General features: G+C 48.7%; 1 protein-coding gene across 9 annotated transcripts in view; it reads left to right on the top strand.

Annotated features, from left to right (window-relative positions):
* The window catches only part of TRPM4 (transient receptor potential cation channel subfamily M member 4), a 33,893-nt gene extending 7,590 nt beyond the window's left edge, over window positions 1-26,303 (top strand). For 2 of the 9 annotated variants that reach the window (XM_081273953.1, XM_081273956.1), the window contains 22 exons: window positions 235-415; window positions 564-727; window positions 868-1,051; window positions 6,032-6,093; window positions 6,237-6,428; window positions 6,576-6,675; window positions 10,084-10,196; window positions 10,413-10,757; window positions 10,924-11,058; window positions 14,577-14,706; window positions 14,808-14,953; window positions 15,863-15,975; window positions 16,304-16,381; window positions 18,352-18,783; window positions 20,613-20,745; window positions 20,915-21,089; window positions 21,248-21,425; window positions 24,881-25,077; window positions 25,309-25,441; window positions 25,591-25,663; window positions 25,752-25,851; window positions 25,943-26,303. In XM_081273953.1, coding sequence (XP_081130079.1) covers window positions 235-415; window positions 564-727; window positions 868-1,051; window positions 6,032-6,093; window positions 6,237-6,428; window positions 6,576-6,675; window positions 10,084-10,196; window positions 10,413-10,757; window positions 10,924-11,058; window positions 14,577-14,706; window positions 14,808-14,953; window positions 15,863-15,975; window positions 16,304-16,381; window positions 18,352-18,783; window positions 20,613-20,745; window positions 20,915-21,089; window positions 21,248-21,425; window positions 24,881-25,077; window positions 25,309-25,441; window positions 25,591-25,663; window positions 25,752-25,851; window positions 25,943-25,947 — 3,369 coding nt within the window. In that variant the 3' untranslated portion in view covers window positions 25,948-26,303. Of the gene's footprint in view, window positions 1-234; window positions 416-563; window positions 728-867; window positions 1,052-6,031; window positions 6,094-6,236; window positions 6,429-6,575; window positions 6,676-10,083; window positions 10,197-10,412; window positions 10,758-10,923; window positions 11,059-14,576; window positions 14,707-14,807; window positions 14,954-15,862; window positions 15,976-16,303; window positions 16,382-18,351; window positions 18,784-20,612; window positions 20,746-20,914; window positions 21,090-21,247; window positions 21,426-24,670; window positions 24,842-24,880; window positions 25,078-25,308; window positions 25,442-25,590; window positions 25,664-25,751; window positions 25,852-25,942 lie in introns of those variants that run through there. The other 7 variants (XM_081273957.1, XM_081273958.1, XM_081273954.1 and 4 more) reach the window with 7 other exon arrangements.
* Window positions 26,304-27,233: the final 930 nt, after the last annotated feature.

The following is a 27,233-nucleotide window of genomic DNA, read 5'->3' as shown; positions in this document are numbered from 1 at the left end:
GACCCTGTCCTCTGTCTCTGGGTCTCGGTTCCTCTCTCTCGGGTCTCTGTCCTCCTTTGTCTCCGGGTCTCTGTCCTCTGCCTCTGGGTCTCTGTCCTCTGTCTCTGGGTCTCTGTCCTCTGTCTCTGGGTCTTGGTCCCTCCCTCTTTGGGTCTCCATCCTTGTCTTTCTGGGTGTCTGCCCTCCTCTGTCTCTGTCACCTTCCCCACGTCCCTTCCTCCTGTGTGTCCACAGTTCCTCCGGCTCTCTGACCGTACGGATCCGGCGACAGTCTATAGCCTGGTCACGCGGGCGTGGGGCTTTCAAGCTCCGAACCTGGTGGTGTCAGTGCTGGGGGGTTCAAGTGGCCCTGTCCTCCAGACCTGGCTGCAGGACCTGCTGCGACGTGGCCTGGTCCGGGCTGCCCAGAGCACAGGTGACCAAGGGTGGGCGGGCCGTGTCTCCAGGGCATGGTCCCACTGCCATCTCGCAGCCTCTCTGGATTCTGCCCACCTCCAATTTTTATGTGACCATGTGACATTCTGTTTTCCTCCCTGTCTCTACGTGTCTTTCTCTGTGTGTAGGGGCCTGGATTGTCACTGGGGGGCTGCACACAGGCATTGGCCGGCATGTTGGTGTGGCTGTGCGGGACCACCAGACGGCCAGCACGGGGGGCACCAACGTGGTGGCCATGGGAGTGGCCCCCTGGGGTGTGGTTCGAAATAGAGACACCCTCACCAACCCCAAGGTACAGCCCTGGGTCCTAAAAAAGGTGGAGGGCTTGGGGCTTGGACCCTGATGCTGAAGAGCTGGGGCCCTGGGTCATGAGGGCACGGAGTGGTGCTGTCCCCCCAGAAAGGTTCACTGGTCTGGCTATTTGTCCCCCAGGGCTCGTTCCCTGCGAAGTACCGGTGGCACGGTGACCCTGAAGATGGGGTCGAGTTTCCCCTGGACTACAATTACTCGGCCTTCTTCCTGGTGGACGATGGTACCCACGGTCGCCTGGGCGGGGAGGACCGCTTCCGCCTGCGGTTTGAGACCTACGTGTCGCAGCAGAAGACCGGGGTGGGAGGTGAGTGACTTTTTGGATCTGTGACCCCATGGCCAATGCTCAGGATCCCAGTGATCAAAATCTGGGGCGGGCTGGGGCTGTGGCTCAGCAGCAGAGCGCTTGCCTAGCACGTGCGAGGCCCTGGGTTCCATCCTCGGCCCCACATAAAAATAAATAAATAAAATAAAGGTATTGTGTCCAACTACAAGTAAAAAATAAATATCAAAAAAATCTTGCTGGGTGTGGTGACACTTATCTTTAATCTCAACAACTCAGGAGGCTGAGGCAGGAGGATGGAAAGTTTGGGGCCAGCCTCAGCAATTTAGTGGAACCTTGCTCAAAATAAAAAATAAAAAGGGGGGGGGGCTGGGGATGTGGCTCAAGTGGTAGTGTGCTCACCTGGCGTGCGTGGGGCCCGGGTTCGATCCTTAGCACCACATACAAAGATGTCCTGTCCACCAATAACTAAAAATAAAATAAAATAAAATAAATATTAAAAATCTTTATTAAAAAATTTTAAAAAATAAAAAAAAAATAAAAAGGGTTGGGGGTGTGGAGGCTGTGGTAGAGGCCCCTGGGTTCAATCCCCAGTGTAGGGTGGGAGAGGAAGGAAGGAAAGAGAAAAGCAGACTTTTATCAGCTCCCAATTTTTTCTCTTGTCTCCCTCAAGGGTCATCACCAGCCCCATACTAATAGCAGACAGTCACGGGGACCCACCCCAGGCCCTTGTGTCTGTTGGGCAAGTGCTTTACCACTGAGCCACACTTCCAGGCCCAGGGGAGTATTTTTTTTTTTAACTGAGTGATGATGAGCTCATGACATACCCATGCTGATGGGATGCAGGAAAAGCCGCATTTAGAGTAAAATTCATAGCTTTCAATGCATATGTTGAAAAGAGAAAAGGCTGAAAATCAGTGATCTAAACTCCCAAATTAGAAAAACAAACATAAACCTCTCTTCCCCCAGAACCAGAATAGCAGCTCCAATCCCAGGAAGCTAGGAAATAATAAACTGAAGGCAGGAATTAATAAAATAGGAACCCATGTATAGTGGAGAAAAATCAACAAAGTGAATGAAACAGCAAGACCTTGGTAAACTTGTTTGGGTGTGCATTGGTGCTGGGGTAAGACTGGGTCTGTCTCATGCTAGGCCAGAGCTCTACTGCTTAGCTGCATCCCAGCCCCAATTAACTTGATTTTTTTTGTGTGTGGTGCTGGGCATTGAACCCAGGACCTTATGCACGTGAGGCAAGCACTCTCCCAACTGACCTGTATCCCAGCCCCTTAACTTAATTCTTAAAATATCTCTCTGTACTCAATATTAACCTTACTTTTTAAGTTAGCATATGGTAGTAAAAGTGACTTTGTTGGGTGGCATTTTATGAATGTTAGCAGGTGAATGGAGCCATGTATCCATGACCACAAAAGGAACACAGACGGGTTCTGTTACCTCAAAGGAATTCCCTTTGTATGTCTAACCCAGGCGACCATGCTGTGTTCTCCCTCACTATGGTTTTGTCTTTGTGAGGAGCGCATATAAATGAAGGACAGGTTTAGGAACCCTTATTGGAAATACTTGGGACTCACAATGTTTCCAGTTTTGGAGATTTTCAGATTTTGGAATATTTGCAAACAGAAAAATTTGAAATCCAAAATGATCCATGATTCAAACCTTTTTGAGCATGATGGAATCACTCACAATGTTTCAGATTTTGGAACATTTTAGGTTTCAGACTTCTGGATGAGGGGTACTCAGCCTGTAATGTGATATGTGACCTTTTGGTACTGGTTGTCTTTACTTAAGATAAGGTCTGAAGGCAACTTTAGTATGTGCCTGGGGAAACAAATCAAACCATAAAAAGGTGTATAAAGAAAAAATTAACATACTATGTAACCTTTTGGTACTGGCTTTGTTTACTCAATGTAAGGTATTATGGCAACTTTAATGTGCTCTCATCGAAACCAATCAGAAAAAGGCCTATAAAGGGCTGGGGTTGTGGCTCAGTGGCAGAGCGCTTGCCTACTTGTGTGAGGTACTGGATTGGATTTTCAGCACCACATATAAATTAATAAAATAAAGGTCCAATGACAACTAAAATTTTTTTTAAAAAGGCATATAAAGAAATAATTAATTATCTTCCTCTCCCAGGTCCCCCTCTCCCTACACTGGGGGTAATCAGTGTTCTGTAGTTTGGAGTTGACCCTTTTGTAACTTTCTCTATTATAAAATTCTACGCCATTATATTTCCATCTATATGGTATTTCTTTCTTGTTCTTTGTGTTTGTGTGTGTGTGTGGGGGGGGGAGTACTGGGGATTGAATCCAGGGGCACTTTACCCCTAAGCTATACCCCAGAAATTTTATTTATTTTTTATTTTTATTTTTAGACAGGGTCTCACTAAATTGCTGAGGCTGGCTTGGCATTTAACAATCTTCCTGCCAGGCATTGTGGCACATGCCTGTAATCCCAGTGGCTCAGGAGGCTGAGGCAAGAGGATCACAAATTCGAAGCCAGCCTTTGCAAGTTAGTGAGGCCCTAAGCAACCCAGTAAGACCTGTCTCAAAATAAAAAGATAAAAAGGGCTGGGATGTGGCTTGGTGTTTAAATACCCCTGGGTTCTGCCTCAGCCTCCTGTGTCCCTGGAATTACGGGCATGTTCTGCACCCAGGCTTTCACAAACATCCTTTTTTGGTGGGGAGGCGGGACTGGGGATTGAACTCAGGGGCACTCCACCACTGAGCCACATCCCAGCCCTATTTTGTATTTTATTAGAGACAGGGTCTCACTGATTTGCTTAGTACCTTGCTTTTGCTGAGGCCGGCTTTGAACTTGCAATCCCCCTGCCTCAGCGTTCTGAGCTGCTGGGATTACATGTGAGCACCACCGCACCCAGCCCTCGTGAGCATTCTTTAGGTCCAAATTTCTTCATCTTGCTGCTTCTCCTAATAATTGATGATATTCCTTAGTAAGGATGTGTCATCTATTTTTTCAAAAAATTTCCAGTTGACAGATACTTAAGGTTTTACTAGTATTAGGCACTACGAATAATGCTGGAGAAATCTTTAAATGGACAACCTTACATAGGGGTGTTTTAGATTCCAGTGGGATTGCTGGGTGTGGATTTTAATAGATAGTACCGGGGGACTAAAAATTTGTAGCAATTTTCACTCATCCACAGTGCATGAGGGGGCTGGAGTTGTAGCTCAGCGGTAGAGCCCTTGCGTAGAAAGTCTGAGGCCCTGGGTTTGACTCTCAGCACCGCAGGAAAATAGATAACATAAAGGTCCATTGACAACTATATATATGTAAATCCTCCTTTCCTGGCAGAACTGGGAAGCCATGGTTACACACTGACTTCTTTATGTGAGAGCCTCTTCCTTCCCACCCCTCTGTCTCTTCTTATGCTTAAACTATGTTTTGATTAGAGGGGTTTAAAGATGTTTTAATGCTGTAGATGTTAGGACAGTTCCTCCTGAATGTCCTTTCTCAAACATTTATGCTGGGTGCAGTGGTGCACACCAGTAATTCCAGTGACTTGGGAGGCTGAGGCAGGAGGATTGCAGGTTTGAGGCCAGCCTCAGCAATATAGTCAGACTCTAAGCTATGCAGCGAGACCTAGCCTCAAAATTAAAAACAAAGGGTTGGTGTGTAGCTCGGTGGTAAAATATCCCTGGGTTCAATTTCTAGTACCCTGCAAATCCTGTTCTGTTTATAAAAGGGTAAACACTTCCACACTTCCCCTAGCCACCCCCTACTTTTCCCAAACCTCAATGAATTTATGTGTTAATTTATAACAGGTTAAATTGATGTTAGTTTTTTCATTTATTCAGGTCTTGTCCTTAAATAAGATTTATAAATTTCCTCATAACAATTCTGTACTTTTTTGGATGAAATAATTCCCAGATATATTATAGTTTTTATCAGAACCAGATATAGATTATAAATAACTTGAGGAAAAGTTCTTTTATTTTTGTGTATCTTTTCTATCCATCTTGCCAGATTCTTATTAATATTTTTTTTAACTGTTGATGTACCTTTATTTATTTATTTATATGTGGCGCTGAGAATCAAATCCAGTGCCTCACACATACTAGGCAAGTGCTGTACCACTAGCCACAACCTCAAACCCAATATTTTTTAATTTTTATTTTTTGGTAGAGTCTTCCAAGTTTTTAAGGACATAAACCATATTTTCTTCAAACAGATAAACTCTGTCTCTTCCAGCTTTAAGAAAAAAATACCAGTTTTGATTTCAGTCATTTCACTTTCTTTTCTTTCTTCTTATTTCTTTTTCTTTTTGGCACTGGGGATTGAACCCAGGGATGCTTTACATGCTCAGTCATTTTTAATTTTTTATTTTGAGACAAGTTCTCACTGAGTTGCTTAAGGCCTTGCTAAATTGCTGAGGCTGGCCTCCTACTTTCGATCCTCCTGCCTCAGCCTCCCTAATTGCTGGGATTATGGGCAATATTACCACTCCCAGCTAGTTATTTCATTTTATTACATCATTATATCAGTTCAGAACTCCAGGATGAGGGAGTATGAGTGATGGTAATACAGACTAGTTTATTATTTTAATGAGAAGAGAGTTAGTATAAAACCATGGCATGAAATTGCTATTGGACTTTGAGAAGTATCTTTATGGTGTTCCAATAGTCCTCTGTATTTGTATTTCCTTCATTTTCTACTTGAACTCTCACCTCATCTGGTTTCTGAGTGGTTAATCAATTATAAGATTGACTCATACAAGAAATATCTGGGTCATTCAGGGGCCCAGAAGTGCAGTTCCCAAGCCTCTCCTTCCTTGGGAATTTAAGCATTACTGTCTTCAAAATCTGGCCTCTCCCCAAAGTGCAAAAAGAAGGGTCAATTCCCGTGAGCCCCAGACACAAGGCTGGGAGGAGGCTGATGTTTGCCTCAGGGGATCCTGGGAAATGTGGTTCTCCCCCATCCCCAGCAAAGGTAGATGGGAAGTCACCAAGCCTGGCTCTCCTCTCCCAGGGACTGGAATCGACATCCCTGTGCTCCTCCTCCTGATCGATGGTGATGAGAAGATGCTGAAGGTACAGGGCAGTGGCTGAGGCGGAGTGGAGTTAGGGGCCACGGCTCCTGGGGCCTGAGTCTTCGGGAAGGAGGGACTGGACATCTGGACCCGGGTCCGATGAACATCCTGCCTTCCCTGACCCACTGTTCCCGCGTCCTCTAGCGGATTGAGGATGCCACCGAGGCGCAGCTCCCCTGCCTCTTGGTGGCTGGCTCTGGGGGTGCTGCTGACTGCCTGGCAGAGACCCTGGAAGACACCCTGGCTCCAGGGAGTGGGGGAGTCAGGAGAGGTGAAGCCCACGATCGGATTAAGCGTTTCTTCCCCAAAGGGGACCCTGAGGTCCTCCACGCCCAGGTATGACCTTGGGATCTTAAGATGGGAGGGGGCTGGGGACCAGGACTACTAGGTCCCGGGGAGGGGGGGCGGGGAACAGGCTCTGCATCTCCGAGGACAGGGTCCAGGAGGGGGTGGGCTGGGGGTTCAGAGTCAGGTGTTGTGCAGGTGGAGAGGATCATGGCCCGGAAGGAACTGCTGACGGTCTACTCATCGGAGGACGGCTCTGAAGAATTCGAGACCATCGTTTTGAAGGCCCTGGTGAAAGGTAAGACGTGGCCAACTGGGACGCCTTCCCTGGCCTGGACACTTCATCACCATCTCTGATGGAAGGCCTCTGACCCTTTCTCGTCCCTTCCCCTCTTCAGTGTTTCTTTCTTTCTTTTTCTGGGGGTGGGTGAGTGGGGACCAGGGAGGGAACCCAGGAGCACTTACTCACTGAGTCACATCCCCAGCCCTTTTTATATTTTATTTTGAGACGGGATCTCGCTGAGTTGCTCAGGGCCTCACTAAGTTGCTGAGGCTGGCTTTGAACTCGTGATCCTCCTGCGTCAGCCTCCTGAGCCGCTGGGATCACAGGCATACACCACGGAGTGTTTTTTTGGGCCTCGCCTGCTGCTGTTTGGACGGGGCTTCCATTGTGTTTCAATGTCTGCTTCGCTGTGTTGGATCCACCTGTCCAGCCTTTCATCTTCCCATCAATCCAGCCATGTGCACGTCGATCTTTTCATTTGTTCATCTACCCACCATTCCATTCATCCTCATTCCTCCTCTCTTCCTCCCATCCATCCATCCACCCATCCTTTTACCTGTTCATCCACATGTCCACTGACAGTTAGATCCACTCATTCTTCCATCCATCCGCCCAACTATTTTTCTGTCCCCCCATCCATCCACCACTCCTGCTCCAGCCCACGGTAAGCACTTTGCTAGGACATGCACCAGAGCATTTTTCTCTCAGTGAGAAACTCCTGCTGTCTCACCCGAGGTGGCAGCTCAGCCGACTGAATGTTGAACACAGGACAGGAACGTAACGGATGGGGCTCATTCAGTCATGCAACAGACGTCATCCCAGGCGACAGAGATTACAGAGGTCCATTTTCTGCTCTCAAGGAGTCTGATCCTATTCTAGTAGGGTTGTCTGAGCACATTTTTTTTTTTTTTTTTGGTGGTGCTGGGCATGGAAACCAGGGCTTCTCCCAACTAGGCAACTGCACTATCACAGAGCCACCTGCCCAGCCCTGCAATCTCTTTAAGTAAAATTTAAGACCAAAACAGGCAAGAATCGCTGTCACAGGGGAGAAACCTCAAGGAGAAGTGGCCTTTAAACCGGACCTTGAAGAGTTGGTAGAATGTGGACTTAGTAGCAGAGGTGGGATAGATAAGTAGCAAGGAGGGTACCCAGGGCTCTCTGGGGATGTGGTAGGGAGGGCCATATTTCATTCCAGAAGAATTTTATGGGGAAAATACTCTTTTACATAAAAACTCCACAGAGGAGGGTCCCCAACCCAGTTGCATCCACGATATTTGTGATGTAGCAGAAAGAGCAGTTGCTTTTGACTTTGGAATCAGTTTAAAACTGAATTTAAGTACCAGTTGGCCTTCCCTTGCTATGAGACCTTAATAAAGAGACTTCCCACCAGGTGCTGTGGTACACACCTGTAATCCCAGTGATTTGGGAGGCTGTGACAGGAGGATTGTAAGTTTGAGGTCAGCTTTAGCAACTTAGACTCTGTCTCAAAATAAAAAAAATAAAAAGGGCAGGGGATGTGGCTTGATGACAAAGTGCCCTTGGATTCAGTCCCCAGTATTGAGAGAAAGAGAGAGAGAGAGAGAGAGAGAGAGAGAGAGAGAGAGAGAGAGAGAATGACTTCCCCTTGCTGAGCCTCAGTTTCTCTCTATGAAAAAGGCAGACAATATCTTGTAGGCATATCCATGAGCCCCAGGGCAACATATGAGCAGTGCCGGGTCCCCTGTGGGGACTCACAAATGGGGACTCTTAATATGGTTCTGTTTCCTTCGAGAACAAATCCTTAAATGTGGGATGACAGTGAACAAATCGGATTCACTGTTCAGAAGTTAACTCAGCAATCTCCTGGGAGAAAACACAGCTGCTCAGGAAGATGTGGGTGGAGGGGGCAGGGTTGTGTCTGTGGCCTGCAGAGGTAGAAGTGATGGCTGTCCCCTGGGGAAACTGCCTGCGGGGATGGCAGAGTTGAACGGACAGGGTTTCAGTGAGAAGGGAGGGGGAAGGGAACCAGCGCTCCTTTTAGTCCTGGAAGGTCCAGGAGCAGCGTGAGAGCAGTTGGCATCCACTCTTGCCCTTTATCCTCACCCCTGCCTGCAAGGAGAGTGCCCCCAATCTTGCAGATGAAGGGAATGAGGCTCAGAGAGAGACGTGACTTGCCCCAGGTCATCCACTAGTGACAGTGGCCAGGGTCTGTATGCTTCAAGACTCAGGTCTGTCTGCCTCTGTCCCTAGTGTGGGGCAACACTGGGGCGAGGGCAGAGGCTCAGCTGGATGGAATGTGGCAGGAAAAGAGTGTTGGGAGCAAGGCCAGTGAGGTGGCGGGGCCCCACCACCTGGGACCTCAAATGCCAGGCTGAGGGGCTGGGACTTTGTCCTGAGAGGCCATCGGGAACTAGAGTCAGATCTGTGTGCAGAAGGGCCCTCTCCAGTGTGGAGAGGAGAGACACAACCATGATCCAGGGAGGAGGCTGCGGTGGGGCCAGGGGAGGCAGCCGGGACCATGGAGGCCCAGGAGACAGAGCCCGGGTTGGAGACGGTCCTGGGGGGTGGATGGGCTGTGGGATACAGGGGGCGGAAGGGACAGGCGCAGGTCCTGGGGTCGGCCTCGCTGCCTCGGTGGGCCCGCCGGAACATGGGCTTCAGGATAGATGCTGAGTTCCGTAAGCACAAAGGGACCAGGGAGGTTCTTGTGACCAATGACACCAGGTTCAGGTGGAATTTGTAAAGCAGCATCTTGTAAAACATCTTATTTTCTTCTCTTGAAATTGAGGAAACTCGAGTCAGTCTATGTTCAGATTCCTTTTCCAGCTTCATTTTCTGCCATTTCACAAGATACTGCACGTTTCAGAAATGAGAAGCCTCCCATGTGGAGTCAGGCCCCATGTCCTGCACCCAGGCCATCACTCACGCAGCTCCTGAGGCCTGGGGTGTCCTCTCCCCAATAGAAGCACACCTCCAGATCCTAGCAGCCTCCCAAGTCCTCCTCAGTGCCCAGCTTCTGGGGGCTCTCAGGCCACTCCAGGTCTTGGTGGGTAGCCACCTGTGGGCCCTAGGTATTTCCTATGCCATGGCCAGGGGCCCAGGCATGCTGGGAAGGCTGTGAGTCCTACACCTCCCCAGTAGATGAGCTTTAGGGGCAGGTATGATCTGATTTCTCTCTGTGGCTCCCATTTGCCTGATTGATTACCTACCTTAACAAATGTTAAATAAATAAGGGGTTTTTTCTTTCTTCTTCCTGGAGGTTCTGAACCTGTGCTCTGTGCTCAGGCCCTGGTCCCAAGGGCCTTATCTGCTAACAGCCTGATGGCTTAAGGCCCCAGCCTACCCAGCAGCTCCTCCACACCCAGAGCTGGGGCGCCAGACAGCTCAGAGCAGCCAACCCACCCCTCCCCTGACTTCCGTCCCCTCTCCTTGTCGTCTTTCCAGCCTGTGGGACCTCTGAGGCCTCAGCTTACCTTGACGAGCTGCGTCTGGCTGTGGCTTGGAATCGGGTGGACATTGCCCAGAGTGAACTCTTCCGGGGGGACATCCAGTGGCGGGTGAGGGGTCAGGGCTGGGGATTCTGGCAAAAGAGGTGCACTGTTTCCCTCCCCGACTTCTTGGCCACCTGGTCCTGCCTTCCATTCACTGTCCATCCTCTGGGGGTGTTCCTCTGTTCCCATCCATCGTCACTCACTGCACCATATCCCCATCTCTTGCCCTTAACCTCTGAGCTCCCTTGACCCATCTCTTCCCCTCTTCGCCCCGCCCCACAGTCCTTCCACCTGGAGGCGTCCCTCATGGACGCCCTGCTGAATGACCGGCCCGAGTTTGTGCGCTTGCTCATCTCCCACGGCCTCAGCCTGGGCCACTTCCTGACCCCGATACGCCTGGCGCAGCTGTACAGCGCAGCGCCCCCTCACTCCCTCATCCGAAGTCTCCTGGACCAGGCGTCCCACTGGTCGGGCACCAAAGGCCAGTCTTTAAAAGGGGGTTCTGCGGAGCTCCGGCCGCCCAATGTAGGCCATGTGCTGAGGACACTGCTGGGAGAGACGTGCGCCCCGAGGTACCCCTCCACTGACGTCCGGGACCCCCACACCGGCCAGGGCTGCAGGGAGAGTGTAAGGACCCGGAGAGGCTCAGGGCAAAAGGAGGGTGGGGCTACTTCTGGGAGGGGTGTGGCCTGAGCAAGGGGGTGCGGCCAACCCCAGGGGGCGGGGCCGAGGGGGAGCTGGTAGTGGTTCCCATAGGCCAGTCTTGGCAGGCCTCCCTTTGATTTGATTGCAGGCTTGTCTGCTCTCGGACTGGGCCACCTTGGAACCTTTGATGGACGCTGCCTTTGGGCAGGCTCCCTGGAGCGACCTGCTCCTCTGGGCGCTGCTGCTGAACAGAGCCCAGATGGCCATGTACTTCTGGGAGAAGGTGAGTGCCAACTCTCTTCTGGGATCCTACTCTCCTACATTTCTGTCCTTTATGCCTTGGGGACACCAAGGACCCCTCTACGATGCCCTGACCTCTGATATCACCTGACCCACATTCCGTGCTCTGCCTCAGCTACATGACTCCAACGACTTTGTCTTCTTTTTTTAAAAAAATATTTTTCTTAGTTTTAGGTGGGCACAATATCTTTATTTTATTTTTATGTGGTGCTGAGAATCGAACCCAGTGCCTCAGGCATGCCAGGCGAGTGTGCTACCACTTGAACCACATCCCCAGCCCTGTCTTTTTTTTTCTCATGAACTTTTCATAACTTTTTTCTCCATGAACAACATATATTGGGAATTTTCCATGTTCACACATGTAACTCAACCTATTCTTTCCAAACTGTTGCCTATGGAAGACTAGGCATGGTCCTGTGGGGCAGGGAGTCATTTAGGCAGAGTTCCACCTGTGGAGTAGCTGTGTCATTGTAGCTGCCAGTGAAAGGGGACAACTAGAGGCAAGGAAGGAAGGTGGGTTCTCCAGGCCGCCATGGTGAGGCCCAGACTAGAGCGGGGGTGTGGGGTGGGGGGGGGTGGGTTAGAGATGCTCCAGAAGCTCAAACAACAACCCAAAGAGTCAGTGCTGGAAGAGGCCCCAAGGTCATAGAAGCAATCTTGACAGGGGCCCCTTCAGTAGTGGGCTGTTTGAACCCTTCAGGTCATTGGCACAAATTTTTAAATTCAAATACTTTTATTTTAATGGAGATAACATTCACATAACATAAAATTCACCACATAAGTCATTTAAAAGTGTGCACGTGAGGCTGGGGTTGTAGTTAGTTGGTAGAGCATGTGCCTTGCATTGTGAGACACTGGCTTCAATCCGCAGCACCACATTAAAAAAAAAGTGTGCAATTTAGTGACACTTAGTATACTCACAAAGTTGGGTATCCACCACTACCTACGTCTGCCCTTTTTAAACACCTCACATAGAAACCTCGAACTCACTAAGCGATCTCTCCACATTCCTGTCCCTTCCTTGCCCACTCTCTGGCAACTGCTGATATGCTTTCTGTCTCTATGCATTTGACTATTTTGTATATTTCATATACATGGAATCATATACTAGGTGACCTTTTATGACTGTCTTCTTTCACTCAGCATACTATTTTCTTTTTTGGGGGGAGTACTGGGGATTGAACCCAGGGGTGCTTAACCACCGAACCATGTCCCAGGCCTTTTTTAAATTTTTATTTTGAGACAGTCTTGCTAATTGCTCAGACTGGCCTGAAACTGGTGATCCTCTTGCCTCAGCCTTCCACGTCCCTGGGATTACAGGCATGCGCCACCACACCCAACTCAGCATACTATTTTAAAAGCCCATCAATGTCATAGCAGTTGTCAGTGCTTTGGTCCTTTTTATGGCTAAATAACATTCCTTATAAGGATAAGCCATCCTTCTGCTGCTGGAGAAGAGATGACTCTGAAGAAGGGTCTGTGGAGTTCCTGGAGAGAAGGGGGAACTCAACTCAGGACTAGTGGGGTTCTTGGCATATGTGACGGAAAAGAATTTCAGCATGTACCAGTCAAGGCATAGATAGAGGTTTATTCAGGAAGCAGACACACATTCAAAGGAGAATGGGGACAGTCTCAAAAGAGAGATTTTTTTCCCCTTTGGGGGAAAGCAAGGAATAAGCACTGAGGGGAGAATTCGGGCCACCTCCAAGGGGAGAGACTGCACCTGCTGGTGTGGGGGTCAACATCTGTAGAGGGCAGTACTAGGGGCCAGGTCAGAGGTGGAGGCAGGGTGGAGCTCCACAATTTGGGGCCAGTTTTTCCTTTGCTTGAGCATTTCCCTCATTTTACAAGTGTAGGTGCTTGAAGAGTTACAACTGTGCTTTCTGCATTTTAATGGCTTGTGGTCATTTCCTTTAAAATTCATATCTCTCTCTCTCTCTCTCTCTCTCTCTCTCTCTTCATCCTGAATTCCTATCTCACATCCAGTCCAGTTATCCTGCTTTTTGGCTATTAAGAATAATGTTGCTATGAACCTTCATGCACAAGTTTTGTTTCAATGCATGTCTTCAGCTCTTCTGGGTCTGTAGCTAGAAGAGCCATTGCTGGGGCTAGAGTAACTGTTGAACTTTTTGAGGAACTGCCAGACTTCCACAGTGGTTGTACGTTCAGACCAGCAATGTACAGTGGTTCAGTTTTCTCTACATCCTTATCAATGCTTGTTATTTTCTGTTTTAAAAAATATAGCCAGAAGCAGGGGTGCACACCTGTCATCCCAGCTACTCAGGAAGCTGAGACAGGAGCAGTTCTAGAGCAGCCTGGGCAATTTAAGCAAGAACCTGCCTCAAAAATAAAATTTAAAAAGAGCTGGGGATGGTCTGGGGTTGTGGCTCAGTAGTAGAGCACTCGCCTAGCACGTGTGAGGCCCTGGGTTCTATCCTCAGCACCACATTAAAATAAATAAGATAAAGGTATTGTGTCCAACTAAAATATATATATATTAAAGGAGAGAGAATTTTTTTAATTTTATTTTTCAGTGGATACAACATCTTTATTTTATTTTTATGTGTTGCTGAGGATTGAACCCAGCGCCCTGCGCATGCCAGGCGAGCGTGTTACTGCTTGAGCCACATCCCTTTTTTTTTTTTTTTTTAAAGGCTGGGGATGTAGCTCAGGAGTTGAGTGCTTGCTTAGTATGTGTGAGAGGGCTTTAGTTCAACCCCCAGTACCCCCTCCAATATATATATATATATATATATATATATATATATATATATAAAATATATATATATAAAAGTTTACTATTTTAACATGTTTAAGTATACATTTGAGCAGTGTTCACGTTATTGAGTCACCATCGCATGATTTTTTTTTAAAATATTTTTTAGGTGTACTTGGACACAATACCTTTATTATTTATGTATTTATTTATTTTAAGTAGCAAAGAGGTGTTTATTGTGAGCTAGCTCGGTCCTCCGCGCGCACACACACAAAGCAACTGGTGACGCTAAGAGGCCCCGAGCCCAGGGTTTGCAGCAGTTTTATACATTCTCTGGAGAGGGCAGGGACTTCACATACATCATAGTTTTATTTATTTTTACGTGGTGCCGAGGATCGAACCCAGGGCCTCACACATGTTAGATGAGCACTCTGCCGCTGAGCCACAACCCCAGCCCCATCGCATGATCTTTCAAGAACTTTTTCTTCTCCCCCAACTGAACTCTGTACCTTTGAAATAAAAACTCCCCCTTTCCCCCCAGCTCCCGGCAACCCCCGTTCTATTTCCGTCTCTGAGAGTGGCCAGTCTCTCCAGGGACCTCGTCTCCGTGGAATCACGCAGTGTTTGTCCACATGAGGCTCACCGATCCTTGGCCGCTGATGAACTCAGTCGGTTTCTGACCTCTGACTCTGTCCCTTCCTCGGCGACTGGCTTTCTTTGCCCCCTCCCCTGAACTTCACTCCACCCCGTGACCCCAGCCGGGCCCCCTTTCTCTGCCTCTGCAGGGCACCAACGCTGTGGCCTCGGCCCTGGGGGCCTGTTTGCTGCTCCGGGTGATGGCCCGGCTGGAACCTGAGGCGGAGGAGGTGGCGCGGCGGAAGGACTTGGCGGTCAAGTTCGAGGGCATGGCCGTCGGTGTGTGGGCCACGCGCCTGGGAGCAGGGACCCGGGCTACGCGGGAAGGGGCCGAGCATCTCCCGCCTCCTCTCACCCCTGCTTCTCCGCGGACCCCGCAGATCTCTTCGGCGCGTGCTACCGCAGCAGCGAAGACAGGGCTGCCCGCCTCCTGCTGCGCCGCTGCCCGCTGTGGGGGGACGCCACCTGCCTCCAGCTTGCCATGCAGGCCGATGCCCGGGCCTTCTTTGCCCAGGATGGGGTGCAGGTGAGCAGGACTCCGGGGACTACTGGGTTGTGCCCTGCCCTTGGGAGCAGCTCCTCCCCGAGAAAGCCTTGCTCTGCTCTCCTCCCGTAGGAAGCCCCGCGCTGCCGCAGAGAGCCAGCCTTCCCACGGTGGCCTAGGGGTCGCCCTTGGCTGCAGTGGGAGGCTCCTCCTCTCACAGGCGGAAGTGGCTCACAGGCAGAAAGTGCTTCCCACTTCCTTAAGAGGGCCTGGTTCTGGTCTCCAGCAAGTAGAACGACCTCACCGGACAGTTTCCTGGTGTTTTTGACCTGGTCGAACTTTGGTTTCAGAAGTCCCGCCCTTGGAGTACGAAACTCTCCCCTTGGCAGCCTGCCTGCCCCGCCCGCAGCCTCTCCAGCCCTGACAATCAGACATTTTGAAAACTTTCTCTGCATCCTTAAATTAAATCGGACTGGAGCTCCGAAGTTCCCATCCCTAATGCCGAAAGTTCTGCCCACCCAGCAGCGAGTCCCATCTGCACCTGGGGGTAAACCCAGTCCTTTGTTTTGAATTCTGGTGAAACTCCGGTGCCAGACCTACCACTTGCTGATTACGTCTCCTTGGGCCATTTCCTTATCCTGTCCGCGTCTGGTGGGGAAAGGAGAAAATACTAGGACCATCCCATTGCGGGTGTGGCCAGGGTGAAGTGCGCTCATCTAGGGAAAGGGCTTAGCCCAGCGTCCAGTGCAGAGTGTAAGAAATATGGCTGCTAATCTCTGCTAGCCCAAACCCGAGGCTCTTCCACGTGGACGGCTTCCACCACCCCAGACAGTTATGGCCTCCACGTTGGGAACCTGCTCTGTGCTGTGGAGCTGTGACCCAGGCCGTGGGGCCTCTTAGGGAAGGGGCTCCGGGGAGATTCAGGCTCCTAATCCTCCCCACGCCCCACAGTCCCTGCTGACGCAGAAGTGGTGGGGGGAGATGGACAGCACCACACCCATCTGGGCCCTGGTTCTCGCCTTCTTCTGCCCCCCACTCATCTACGCCAACCTCATCACCTTCAGGTCAGTCCCCGGGGTGAGGCTGGCAGTGGGGTGCTTGGCTGCTCCTTCCTGCTAACGCCTGCCCACTTTCTTACTTGGTCCACCCAGTGTGTCCCTATGCGGGGCAAGAGACTCTCCTCTCCTGGAGGGAGTACTCTGGAAGGTGAGCTTTGTGGGGTGCTGTGCAGTGTCTCTTTGCTTCTGGCTGTGGTTCCTGGGGAAGGCCCCTTTGGGGTGACTGCAGCAGGCCAGCTGCTGTCTCCCTGCAGTGTCTTTGGGTGAAGAAATTGGAGTCTTTTGGGAGACCTCTCCCCCTCCATTCCTCACTTGCTGCTTCTCTTCATGCCAGGAATTCAGAAGAGGAGTCCACACAGAAGGACCCAGACTTAGACATGGGTGCGGGCGTTAACGGGGAAGGGCCCGTTGGGTGAGTGACAGTCCCAGGGCAGTGGGAGGTGGGGGTACCCTGGGAAGTCTCAGGACAGGTATGGGTAGCTTCTGTGTCCCACCAGGGGTTGGGAGCAAGAGCAAGGGCAGAGGTGGTAACTGGAACTTGGGGAAATAATAAAGGTTTCAGTGAGCCACTGAAGACACTGAAGAAATTTCTAAAATGTCAACTTCAAGACTTGGCTCAAGATTTGGCTGTGCAGGAATCCCTGGGCCCATCTCACTAGTCATCAAGTCATCATTAGAGGTTATTTATCTCGTGCCACAGGTGCTTCCATTCCTCAAAACCAAGTGGAATCATGTGGAACTGGTTTTTTTTTAATATTTTTTTTAGCTGAAATAGACACAATACCTTTAATTTTATTTATTCATTTTTATGTGGTGCTGATGATCGAACCTGGGCTTCGAACATGCTAGGCGAGCGCTCTACCGCTAAGCCGCAGCCTCAGCTCCTATGGAATTGGTTTATTTAGGAATTTCACCAACTTTCTCTGACATCACGGCTCTTGCTTTTAGTCACTGTGTAGTGGTACCCAGGAAGGCATTTAAAATCGGGCCCTGTGGGTCTGGAGGTCTAGTTCAGGGGCAGGATGTCTGCCTACCCCGTGGGCAGTCCTGAGTTGTCTTAGTTTGTGTACGTGCACGCTGATATTTGCACAGTGATGAAATCACATAAGAATGCATTTCTCAGAATGTGTCCCTGTTGTTAAGTGACATGTGATTGTGTATGTATAGTTTTGTGAGACTGTATACAAAGAATACAAACTGTTCATCATGATAGAAAAGAAAAACTAAGATAAACATCCGGACCATTGAATAAGGTTGGGTAGAGGTGGAGTCATATGGTCTTTTATGACTGATTTTCAAGATTTCTTCATGTGATAGCGTGTATCAGTGCTTTGTTCTTTTTTAGTGCTGTATAATTGTCCCCTGTATGGACAGACCTCTTTATTTATCCATTCATCAGTTAATGACATTTGGGTTGTGCCCACTTTTGGACTACTGTCTTTTTGCTCAGTATTTTAATAATAATAATAATTTACTATTATTATAATAATTTATAACTATGACTATTATTATTATTACTATTATTTCATTGTGCTGGAGATGGACCCAGGGATTCCTGCATGCTAGTCAAGCACTCTACCACTGATCTACGTCCCTAGCCCTCTGCTCAATTTTTAAAGAAAGGACATCTCTCCAATTCCATTTGTTAGCTTTTTTTTTTCTCTCTCTCTCTCTTTCCTTTATTTTATTTATTTATTTTTATGTGGTACTAAGGATTGAACCCAGAGCCTCACACATGCTAGGCGAGGGCTCTACTGCTGAGCCACAACCTCAGTTCTCCTTTTAGCTTTTGAATTGCCCATTAGCAGTACTGTTCATTTGGGTGCTTCTGATTTGGGGTCAGAAGAAAGAGGCAGAATGAAATTGGGAGAGAGGATCAGAGCTCAGGTGAGAAAAGTCAGAGGTCTGAGAAGACCCCAAGGCCAGAATTCAGGGTCTAGTATGGTTGTGTGGCCGCTTATCAGATATAGGGAAGATAATCTCCTATGGGAATTTGTGGGGCAGGGGTTAATATTTAGGGACTTGGGGGGTTAAACCTGGGGATCCAATCATGAAAGTCAGGGGGTCACAGGTCATTTTGGGAGTCAGGTAGATGATCCAAGGTCAGGGATTGTGAAGTGAAAGAACAGAGTCCAAAGCCAGGCAGGGGTCAGAAATTAGAATTCGAGGTGGGGGAGGTCAGCAGGCTTGATCAAGGGAGATTTCAGAGGTCAGGTTAGACCCAGGGTCAAAAGTCAAGAAGGTGGCGTTTGCCTTAGTTTCAGCTTGCAGGATGCCAAGTGGAGCAGGTGAAGAGGGCAGTTGAGCAAGGTGAGGGGTATAGATCAGGAGAAGGTCAAGGCTGAGATCTGGTTGGAGCTTCCTCCCTTTTCTCTCCCGCAGGCCCAAGGACGCCCCTGAGAAGGTGCCCCTTGGTGGGCAGCAGCAGCGAAGGACCCGGGGCTGCTGCGGGGGTTGTGCCCAGCACAGGTGCCTGCGCCGCTGGTCCCACTTCTGGGGGGCACCGGTGACGGCCTTCCTGGGCAACGTGGTCAGCTACCTGCTGTTCCTGCTGCTCTTCGCCCACGTGCTGCTCCTCGACTTCCAGCCGGAGGCGCCCGGGCCGGCTGAGCTGCTGCTCTACTTCTGGGCCTTCACGCTGCTCTGCGAGGAGCTGCGCCAGGGCCTGGGCGGCGGCTGGGGCAGCCTAGCCAGCGGGGGGCCCATGCCCGGCCAGACCCCTCTGCGCCACCGCCTGCATCTCTACCTCGCCGACTCCTGGAACCAATGCGACCTGGTGGCGCTCACCTGCTTCCTCCTGGGCGTGGGCTGCAGGTGGGTGCCCAGGCTCAGGGCGGCCTCGACCCTCCCCTCCCTCCAGGGCGCTGCTCTGGGATTCTCCGGGGGCAGTAGTTCCAGACAGTGTCTGGGAGTCCCTTCAGCCAGAGCACCTTGGGCCCGCTTGTCATCCATTGGCCCCGCCTGGCTTGGTGGCTGCCCCTTTCTGCATAGCTGTCTCCAAATTGTGAGGCCTTCACTTTCCATATTTTCTCTTGCTGGGACTGGGCTGCATAATGTTGGCTCATTTCTTCCATAGTTTCCAGATCACACTCTGTGGTGCCCAAACACAGGTCAAAATATCCTCAAAAACAGCTGTCTTGTACTTGGGTCTTGGTGTAAGCTGTTTTCCTTCTACACTCCCCTTCTTCTCCTTTGCCAACTCCTACACTTCCTTTAGACCTCAGCTTACTGTTCCTGTCTCTGGAAGCTTCTGGGCCCTTCCTTTGTGTTTCCTCAAGCTCCCCCCAAATGGTGCTCTGACCGTGGCTTGTGCGGTCTGTCCTCACACTATATAAACTCCTCACATGACATCCCTCTCATCTTCCAGCAACTTTAACTATCTTCTTAATATAGTCTGCTGCCAAGGAAATGCAAAGATGCCTCCTCATTGAACAAGATTAAAGCCACGAAGAGGGACCTACAACAGACACTGAAGGTTTGCCCCAGTCGTGGCAAGCACTCTTCCTTTCCCAGTGGTGACTTCCAACAACAGTCTGGGGCACGCCCTGCCTGTTCTTTTTCTGTTCATTCCCCTGGATGACACACATCACATCTTTTGTACAAGTGACACAATATTTTATATATCCTTCTGGCAACTTTTTCTTTTTCTCTACAATATGTCTTTCTCTGTCAGTATTTTCAAATATACCTTATTCTCTGTAAATCCACATCAAATTCCAGAAGATAGGATCTTAGCCATCTTTGGCTAAAGATCAGACAAAATTGGATGCTCTTTGCCAGAATTTAATGAATAAATTAGTTCTTTTCATGAGGCAGTGAGATGAAAGTTTTGAAGTTCAAGAGATAAAAATCACCTGGAGAGCTTCTCAACAAAGACTCTTTCATTTTCTACTCATGATGGTGTAAAGTCATAATCAGATATTAACTGCTTTAGTTCTAGTCCTCCACCTTCTCTCCTTCTTCACTAGAAAGGCCTCAAACTTGTGTCGGCTGGCCTCAAACTTATCAACCTCCTGCCTCAGCCTCCCAAGAAGCCACTGCACCCAGCTTCTTATTGTGATTTTTACAGAAGACTTTCTTCATATGACATTCTATCCTACCTAATTCATGAAGCAGTTCTATATTTTCTTCTGAAAATTTTAATTTTTGCTTTTTACTCTGGGTTTAATCTATCCAAAGTTTAAGTGCATGATAATGCAAGCTAGGGATGTAGTTTTTATTTCCCCCCCATGAGAATGCTTGGTGTTTGTTGGCCCTTTAAGCTTCCTCTGTGAATTGAGTGTATGTGGTTATCCTTTTTCCAGTTTCCTATTAGGTTGCTTGTCTTCTTACTGTTTTGCAGGATCTCTCTATATTTTGCCTTTTATGAGTTGGACAGATATTTCAGTAGTTTTGCCAACTCGATTTTTACAGGGACTGTTGGGCTTTTGCTAAGGCAGCTGTTCATTCAGCCATATTTAGTGGTGCTAGTGTCTTGTGTGGTCCAACTTGGCACTGAGTAAGTTCCAGTAAGCCCTGGTGAAAGAGAGGCCCTGTGAAGGCCTCGGCCCTCTTCGCCTCTTCGGCAGGGTGTTGGGAAGACTCATTTTCCAGGGTGCGCTGTGACCCTCGAGTGAGCACTGACCCGTCTCCCCACACCCCAGGCTGACTCCAGGCCTCTACGACCTGGGCCGCACGGTCCTCTGCCTGGATTTCATGGTCTTCACGCTGCGCCTGTTGCACATCTTCACGGTGAACAAACAACTGGGGCCCAAGATCGTCATCGTGAGCAAGATGGTGAGGGCAGCGCCGAGGGAGGGGCGGGGCTGGAGTGGGCGTGGCCGGAGGAGGAAAGGGGTGGAGCCAGGGAGGCCTGGGCACCTGGAGGAGGGGCAGGCTCGGGGGGCGTGGCCTCGAGGGCGGGGCGGGGCCAGACTCGGCAGTCTCTCTCTCCCTCTGCCCGCAGATGAAGGACGTGTTCTTCTTCCTCTTCTTTCTTGGTGTCTGGCTGGTTGCCTATGGCGTGGCCACGGAGGGGCTCCTGAGGCCTCGGGACCGTGACCTCCCGAATATCCTGCGCCGGGTCTTCTACCGGCCCTACCTGCAGATCTTCGGGCAGATACCCCAGGAGGACATGGACGGTAGGGAGGGCCCTGGCACCCTCCCTCTGGGTCTCCGTCCCCCTTGCTCCCGTCTTTCCTAGCTCCGTCCCTGGGCCTCGGCCCACCCCATCCCTTCCGGAGCTCCGCCTTCTTACAGCTGTGTCCCTCTGTCCCATCTCTGCGCGTCTCCTCCACAGTGGCCCTCATGGAGCACATCAACTGCTCGTCGGAGCAGGGTGCCTGGGCGCGCCCACCCGGGATGCAGGCCGGCTCCTGCGTCTCGCTGTATGCCAACTGGCTGGTGGTGCTGCTGCTCATCATCTTCCTGCTGGTGGCCAACATCCTGCTGCTCAATTTGCTCATCGCCATGTTCAGGTGAGGCCCCTTGCTCTCTGACCCGAGCCCACCCAGCCCACCCTTGTTGACCCTATCTTGATTTATGATTCTCTAAAAAATTTTATAGTTTGACTTAAATCTGATGCTGGCCTGTCTCTAAACCCAGCCAGACCCTGTTCCTGACTTGACTTTCGATTGATTCTCGCCCTGAGCCCAGGGTGAATTTTTTTTTTTTAATATTGTGGCTAAACAGAGATAAAATTGGCCATTTTTACCATTTGTAAGTGTAGGATTCAGTGATATTAATTACATTCACTGTGTTCTGCAACCATCACCACCATACAAAACATTTTCGTCACCCAAGCAGAAAGTGTTTCCCCTCCCCCTAGCCCTTGGTAACCTCAAATCAATTTTCAGATGGACTGGCCTATTCTAGGTGTTTCATAAGAGTGGAATTATATGATATTTATCCTGTGTGTCTGGCTTATTTCACTTAGCATAATGTTTTCCAGGTTACATTCATGTTGTAGCATATGTCAGACCTTCATTTCTTCATACTGAAGAGTATTCTCTGGTACATACATGCACATTTTGTTTACCTGTTCATCTATGATAGAAATTTAGGTTGTTTCCATCTTTTGGCTATGGTGAATGATGCTCCAACAAACATAGGCATGCAACTATCAGTGTGAGTCCTTATTTTTGTTTCTTTCGGGTGTATATCTAGAATTGGAATTGCTGGATCACATTGTATTCTGTTCAGCTTTGTGAGGAACCACCAAGCCATTTTTCCATAATAGTTGCACCATTTCACACTCCTACTGGCAGTGGATGAGTTTTCTCATTTCTTCACATCCTTGTCAACACTTGTTATTTTCTTTTCTTTACAAAAATATAGTCATCCTAGTGGTTAAAAAGAGATGTCTCATTGTGATTTGATTTGCATTTCTTTAAGGATTGTTGATGTTGATTGTTGATTTATGATTCTTGTTGGCCATTTGTATATCTTTGGGAAAAAAAGGATACTCACATTATTTGCCCATTTTTAAATTGGTTGCTTGTCTTCTGTAGTTGAGTTGTAGCAGTTCTTCACACATTCTAGATATTAAATTCCTTTCCTATTTATAAGTTGTAGTTAATGTTTTCATTTAGTTAGTTTTCATTTTCCTGATAACATCTTATGATATATAAAAGCTTCTAATTTTGATGAAGTCCCATTTATCTGTTTTTCTTTTGTTGCTTGTGGTTTTGGTATCAGGCCTTTTTCCAAAGCCTAAGTCATGAATGTTTACTTCTGTGTTTTCCTCTATGAGTTTTCTGGTTTTGGCCCTTAATATTTAAATTGTTGGTCCATTTTGAGTTAATTTTTGTATATGGTGTAAGGTAAAGGCCCAACTTCATTCTTTGTGCATGGGGAAATCTACTCATCTCTATTGAACTAGACTTTGCATCCTTGTTAAAAATCAGCTGGCCATTGTATTTGTTTCCCAGGGCAGTTGTAATAACCTAACCAGACCCAGGTATCTTTAAATAGTGGAAATTTATTGTCTCTCAGTCCTGGAGGCTAGAAGTACAAAACAAGAAGGTGTCAACAGAGTTGGCTCCTTCTGAGGGCTGGGAGGGAGAATCCATGCCACACCTCTCCCCTGGTTTTGGTGGTTTGTTGGCCATCGTAGACTTGTAGATGCATCATTGAAATCTCTGCTTCATTTTCTCCAAGAGTCTGTGTCCAAATTTCCCCATTTAATGATAATTGTATTGGATTAGTGACCTCATTTTAACTTGATCACCTCTGCAAAAACCGTATTTCCAAATAAAGTCATATTCTGAGGTAGTAGGGTTAGGAATTAAACATATCTTTTTTTGAGAGCTACATTCTACCTATAACATTTATTGATTTGTTGGTTTACTTATGGACTTTTAGTCCATTAGTCTCTATGACGGTCCTTATGCCAGTACCACCCTGTTTGGATCACTGTAGTTTCGTAGCATATTTTGAAATTGAGAAGGTGAGTCCTCTGACTCCCCCCCCCCAGATTATTTTGGCTATCCAAATGACCTTGAGGATAGGATTTTTCTGAGTCTACAAAAAAGTTGGAATTTTCATTGAATCTGCAGATTGCTTGGGGTAGCACTGATTCGTTAACAATATCAACTCTTCCTACTCATGAGTGCAGGATGCCTTCCCATTTATTTAGGTCTTTTAAAAAATTTTTCAGTAATATTTTGTAATTTTTGGTGTGCAAATCTTTAACCTTTTTGGTTAACTTTCTTCCTAGGTGCTTAATTTTTAAAGCTGGTATTGTAAATGGAATTGCTTTCTTAATATTCATTGGAGATTATTCATTGCAGGTGTAAGAAACAACTTATTTTTGTATATTCTTGTACCTTGAAACTGTTACTTGAATGGATTCATATATTAGTTCTGGGAGCTTTCTCAGGATTCTTGGATTTTCATTGTGTGTCACTTAACAGTGGGGATATGTTCTGAGAAATGTTTTGTTAGGTGATTTCTCCATTGTGTGAGCATCAAAGAGTGGAGTGTACTTCCATGACCGAAAATGGCTACAATGTCATGAGGTGATATAATTGCTTTTTAAAAAAATTCTGAAACAGTCTCGCTTAATCCCTTAGATTGGCTTTGAATTTGAGTTTCTTCTGCTACAGCCTCCAGAGTAGCCTGGAATTCCAGGCCAGCATCACCGTGCCTGACTAGAAAAAATATATATATTATTTTTATTTTTTTGTACTGGAGATTGAACCCAGAGGTGCTTAACCACTGAGCCACATCCTCAACCCCTTTTTAATAAAAATTTTTTAGTTGTCAATGGACTTTATTTTATCTATTTATATGCGATGCTGAGAATCAAACCTAGTGCCTTACACATTCTAGGAAAGTGCTCTATCACTAAGCAACAACCCCAGCCCCCAAAACATTTTTATTTTTTATTTTAAGACAGGGTCTCATGAAGTTGCTTAGAGCCTCAACTAAATTGCTGAGGCTGGCTTTGAATTTGCAATCCTCCTGCCTTAGCCTCCTGAGCTGCTGCGATTATATGCATGGGTCACTGTGCCCAATGACAATTTTTGATTAGTAATTCAGTGTCTTTACTTATAAGTTATTTGAGAGTTTCTACTTCTTTTTGAGTCAGTTTAGGTAATTTATGTGTTTCTAGGAATTTGTCCATTTCATCTAAATTATCTAATTTAACATACATTCCCTTGCATTGCTTTTTATTTCTTGGACGTGGATAGTGGTGTTTACATTTTGTTTCTGATTTTAGTTACTTTTATGCAGGCTGACTTCTGAGCCCTGGTCCAGTCCTTTTTTCAATGACTTGTCTCCAACTTGAACTCTGACACTTGAGTTTATTGACCTTGACATCTACCTGCTGCCTTGGATGTTGAACAGAAGTTGCCCGATATCTAATCTTGATTCCTTGTCCTTGACTGGACCATGACCCCAGGTAACCCTTGACCTCTGGCTTCTGCAGCTACACATTTGGCAAAGTACAAGGCAACAGCGACCTCTACTGGAAGGCACAGCGCTATAGCCTCATCCGGGAATTCCACTCTCGGCCTGCACTGGCCCCGCCCCTTATCGTCATCTCCCACGTGCGCCTCCTCATCAGGCGACTGTGCAGGCGTCGCTGGACCAACTTGCCCTCAACCCCGGTCCTCGAGCATTTCCGTGAGAACAGGGCTTGTCCTACGGGGGGCGAGGGGGGGGGAAATTTAGAGAGAAACATAAACATGGGAAGGCGGGACGCCCAGAAAGACTTGTGGGCGTGGCTCAGGTGTGAGGGCGAGGCTGCTCTAAGAGGGAGGTCCAGGGGCGGGGTCTAGAGACCTTGCTGAGGGGCTAGGGGCGGGGCATGGGAAGGGGCGTGGCCGTTTGACTCACCAGGACTCCGCCCTCCAGGTGTCCACCTCTCCAAAGAAGCTGAGCAGGAGCTAATGACATGGGAATCTGTGCACAAGGAAAATTATCTTCTGGCACAAGCACGGGACAAACGGGAGAGTGATTCTGAGCGACTCAAGCGCACGTCGCAGAAGTGAGGGCGGGGCCTGAGTGGGGCGGGGCTTCTGGCCTGGGGTGGATCCCTGAGTGGGGCGGGGCCTGTAATGAGCCTGGGCAGAAGTGGAGCATGAGGGGCCGGGTCTCTGGGTTGGTTGCCACCTGCCCAGAGGTCTCCCTTTTTAGAGTGGACACGGCGTTGAAGCAGCTGGGACAGCTCCGGGAGTATGAGCGACGTCTGAAAGGGCTGGAGCGGGAGGTGAGGACTTAGTCCAGCTGGGGGGCTGTGGCAGGGTTGGGAGCACCGGGGTTCCCCTCTCCTATCTTGATTCTTTCCTGTTCCCCAGGTCCAACACTGTAATCGGGTTCTGGATTGGGTGGCCGAGGCCCTGAGCCGTTCTGCCTTGCTGCCACCAGGAGGGCCACCACCCCCAACTGGGCCCACAGGTCAGTGTGTAGGGCCTACCAGTGCGTCTTTGGCCTCTGTTCCTATGGTTCTGCATGGTTTTTATTACCCACTCTTCTCTCTTCCCTCCAGACTGAGTGCTGCTGGTCTTCAATGAGTAACCCCCATAGGGAGATTTGCTCCTAGAGTGAGGCCCAGCTGGACTCTACTTGTGCACCTAGCGGCCTTGTCCTTGAGGTGGACCTCATGCTCCTGAACTATACCTGGTCAGCTGTTGGGACCACCTTCTGGAGCGTCATCCATACACACCACAGCAGACCGGGATTCTCCCAGGACCATTTCTTCTCTGGGAGGATCGAATTCTGAGGCCTAGCACCGGCCTCCTTGAGGGCCTGCCACAGCAGGAGGAGGCTGGAGGGCCCTTGGAATTACAGGGACCACAGACCCTATTCACAGCTTCCCCACACTGGGGAAATAAAGCTATTTGAGATGAGCAGTATGTGGATGCTTGACTCGGGGGTGGGGGTGGGGGGAACTGGTGGGTATCCAGACCTTTCTGAGGTAGAGGCTGGAGCTAGGCTGGTGGGTGTGTGGTCCTTGGTGGATTTACTGCTGTGTTTCAAATATCTGGTGTCTCTCCCTCCTTTAGCACCACTATTCTTGCCTGACTCAGACTCAGCACCTTTTGTCTACACTATTTTGATGGCCCTCACTTCAGAGGATGAGAATCCATCTGGGCCTCTGCTAGTTTCTACTTTCTAGTGGAAAAATAACTCAGTGATAATAAGAGAATTACATTCTTCAGAGGGGTGAGTGGGTGCTGTGTACATCTGCTTTGGCAATAGGCGAACAGATGATGCAAATTTGAGTAGATAAATGCATATGTGTCTTTAAAAAGTCTAATTAGTAGAAAATTGCAGGCCACGCACGCATGGGATTGAGGCAAATATGCATCATTATACATGCAATTTTGCTAAATGACCCAAAACAAACTAAACTGGTAATGACAAGGCTGAGGTGACAGCAATTATTAGTTATACAGCAAGAAAGCCACCAACAACCAACATGCAAAAATCAAAACCAAAACATCCTTCCTCCAAATTGGAGGGAGTCCAACTCTCTGCCTCTTTGGGTACAGAGTAGCTTTGAAACATTGCCAAGTGTTGTATGACGATCAGACTTCTCTGGAAAATGCTGAATCAGTTCTCACCAACCCAAGTAGTAGTAATCATGGTAATGAGGATGGCGGTAATAACAGCAACAGCAGCAATGCTAGCTGACACAGTACTGTCTGTGTCTGGCATTTAAGTGCTTCGCGTGTACTAAACCCAAGAATCCTCATGATGGCCATAGACGGTATCATCTCCACTTGGCAGAAGAGGAAACAGGCACACAAGGTTAGCGGTTCCCATGAAGTCATACA

Source organism: Spermophilus citellus, assembly GCF_964194105.1.
Source record: "Spermophilus citellus genome assembly, chromosome: 18".
NCBI lineage: Eukaryota > Metazoa > Chordata > Mammalia > Rodentia > Sciuridae > Spermophilus > Spermophilus citellus.
This window is presented reverse-complemented; position numbering and strand designations above follow the sequence as displayed.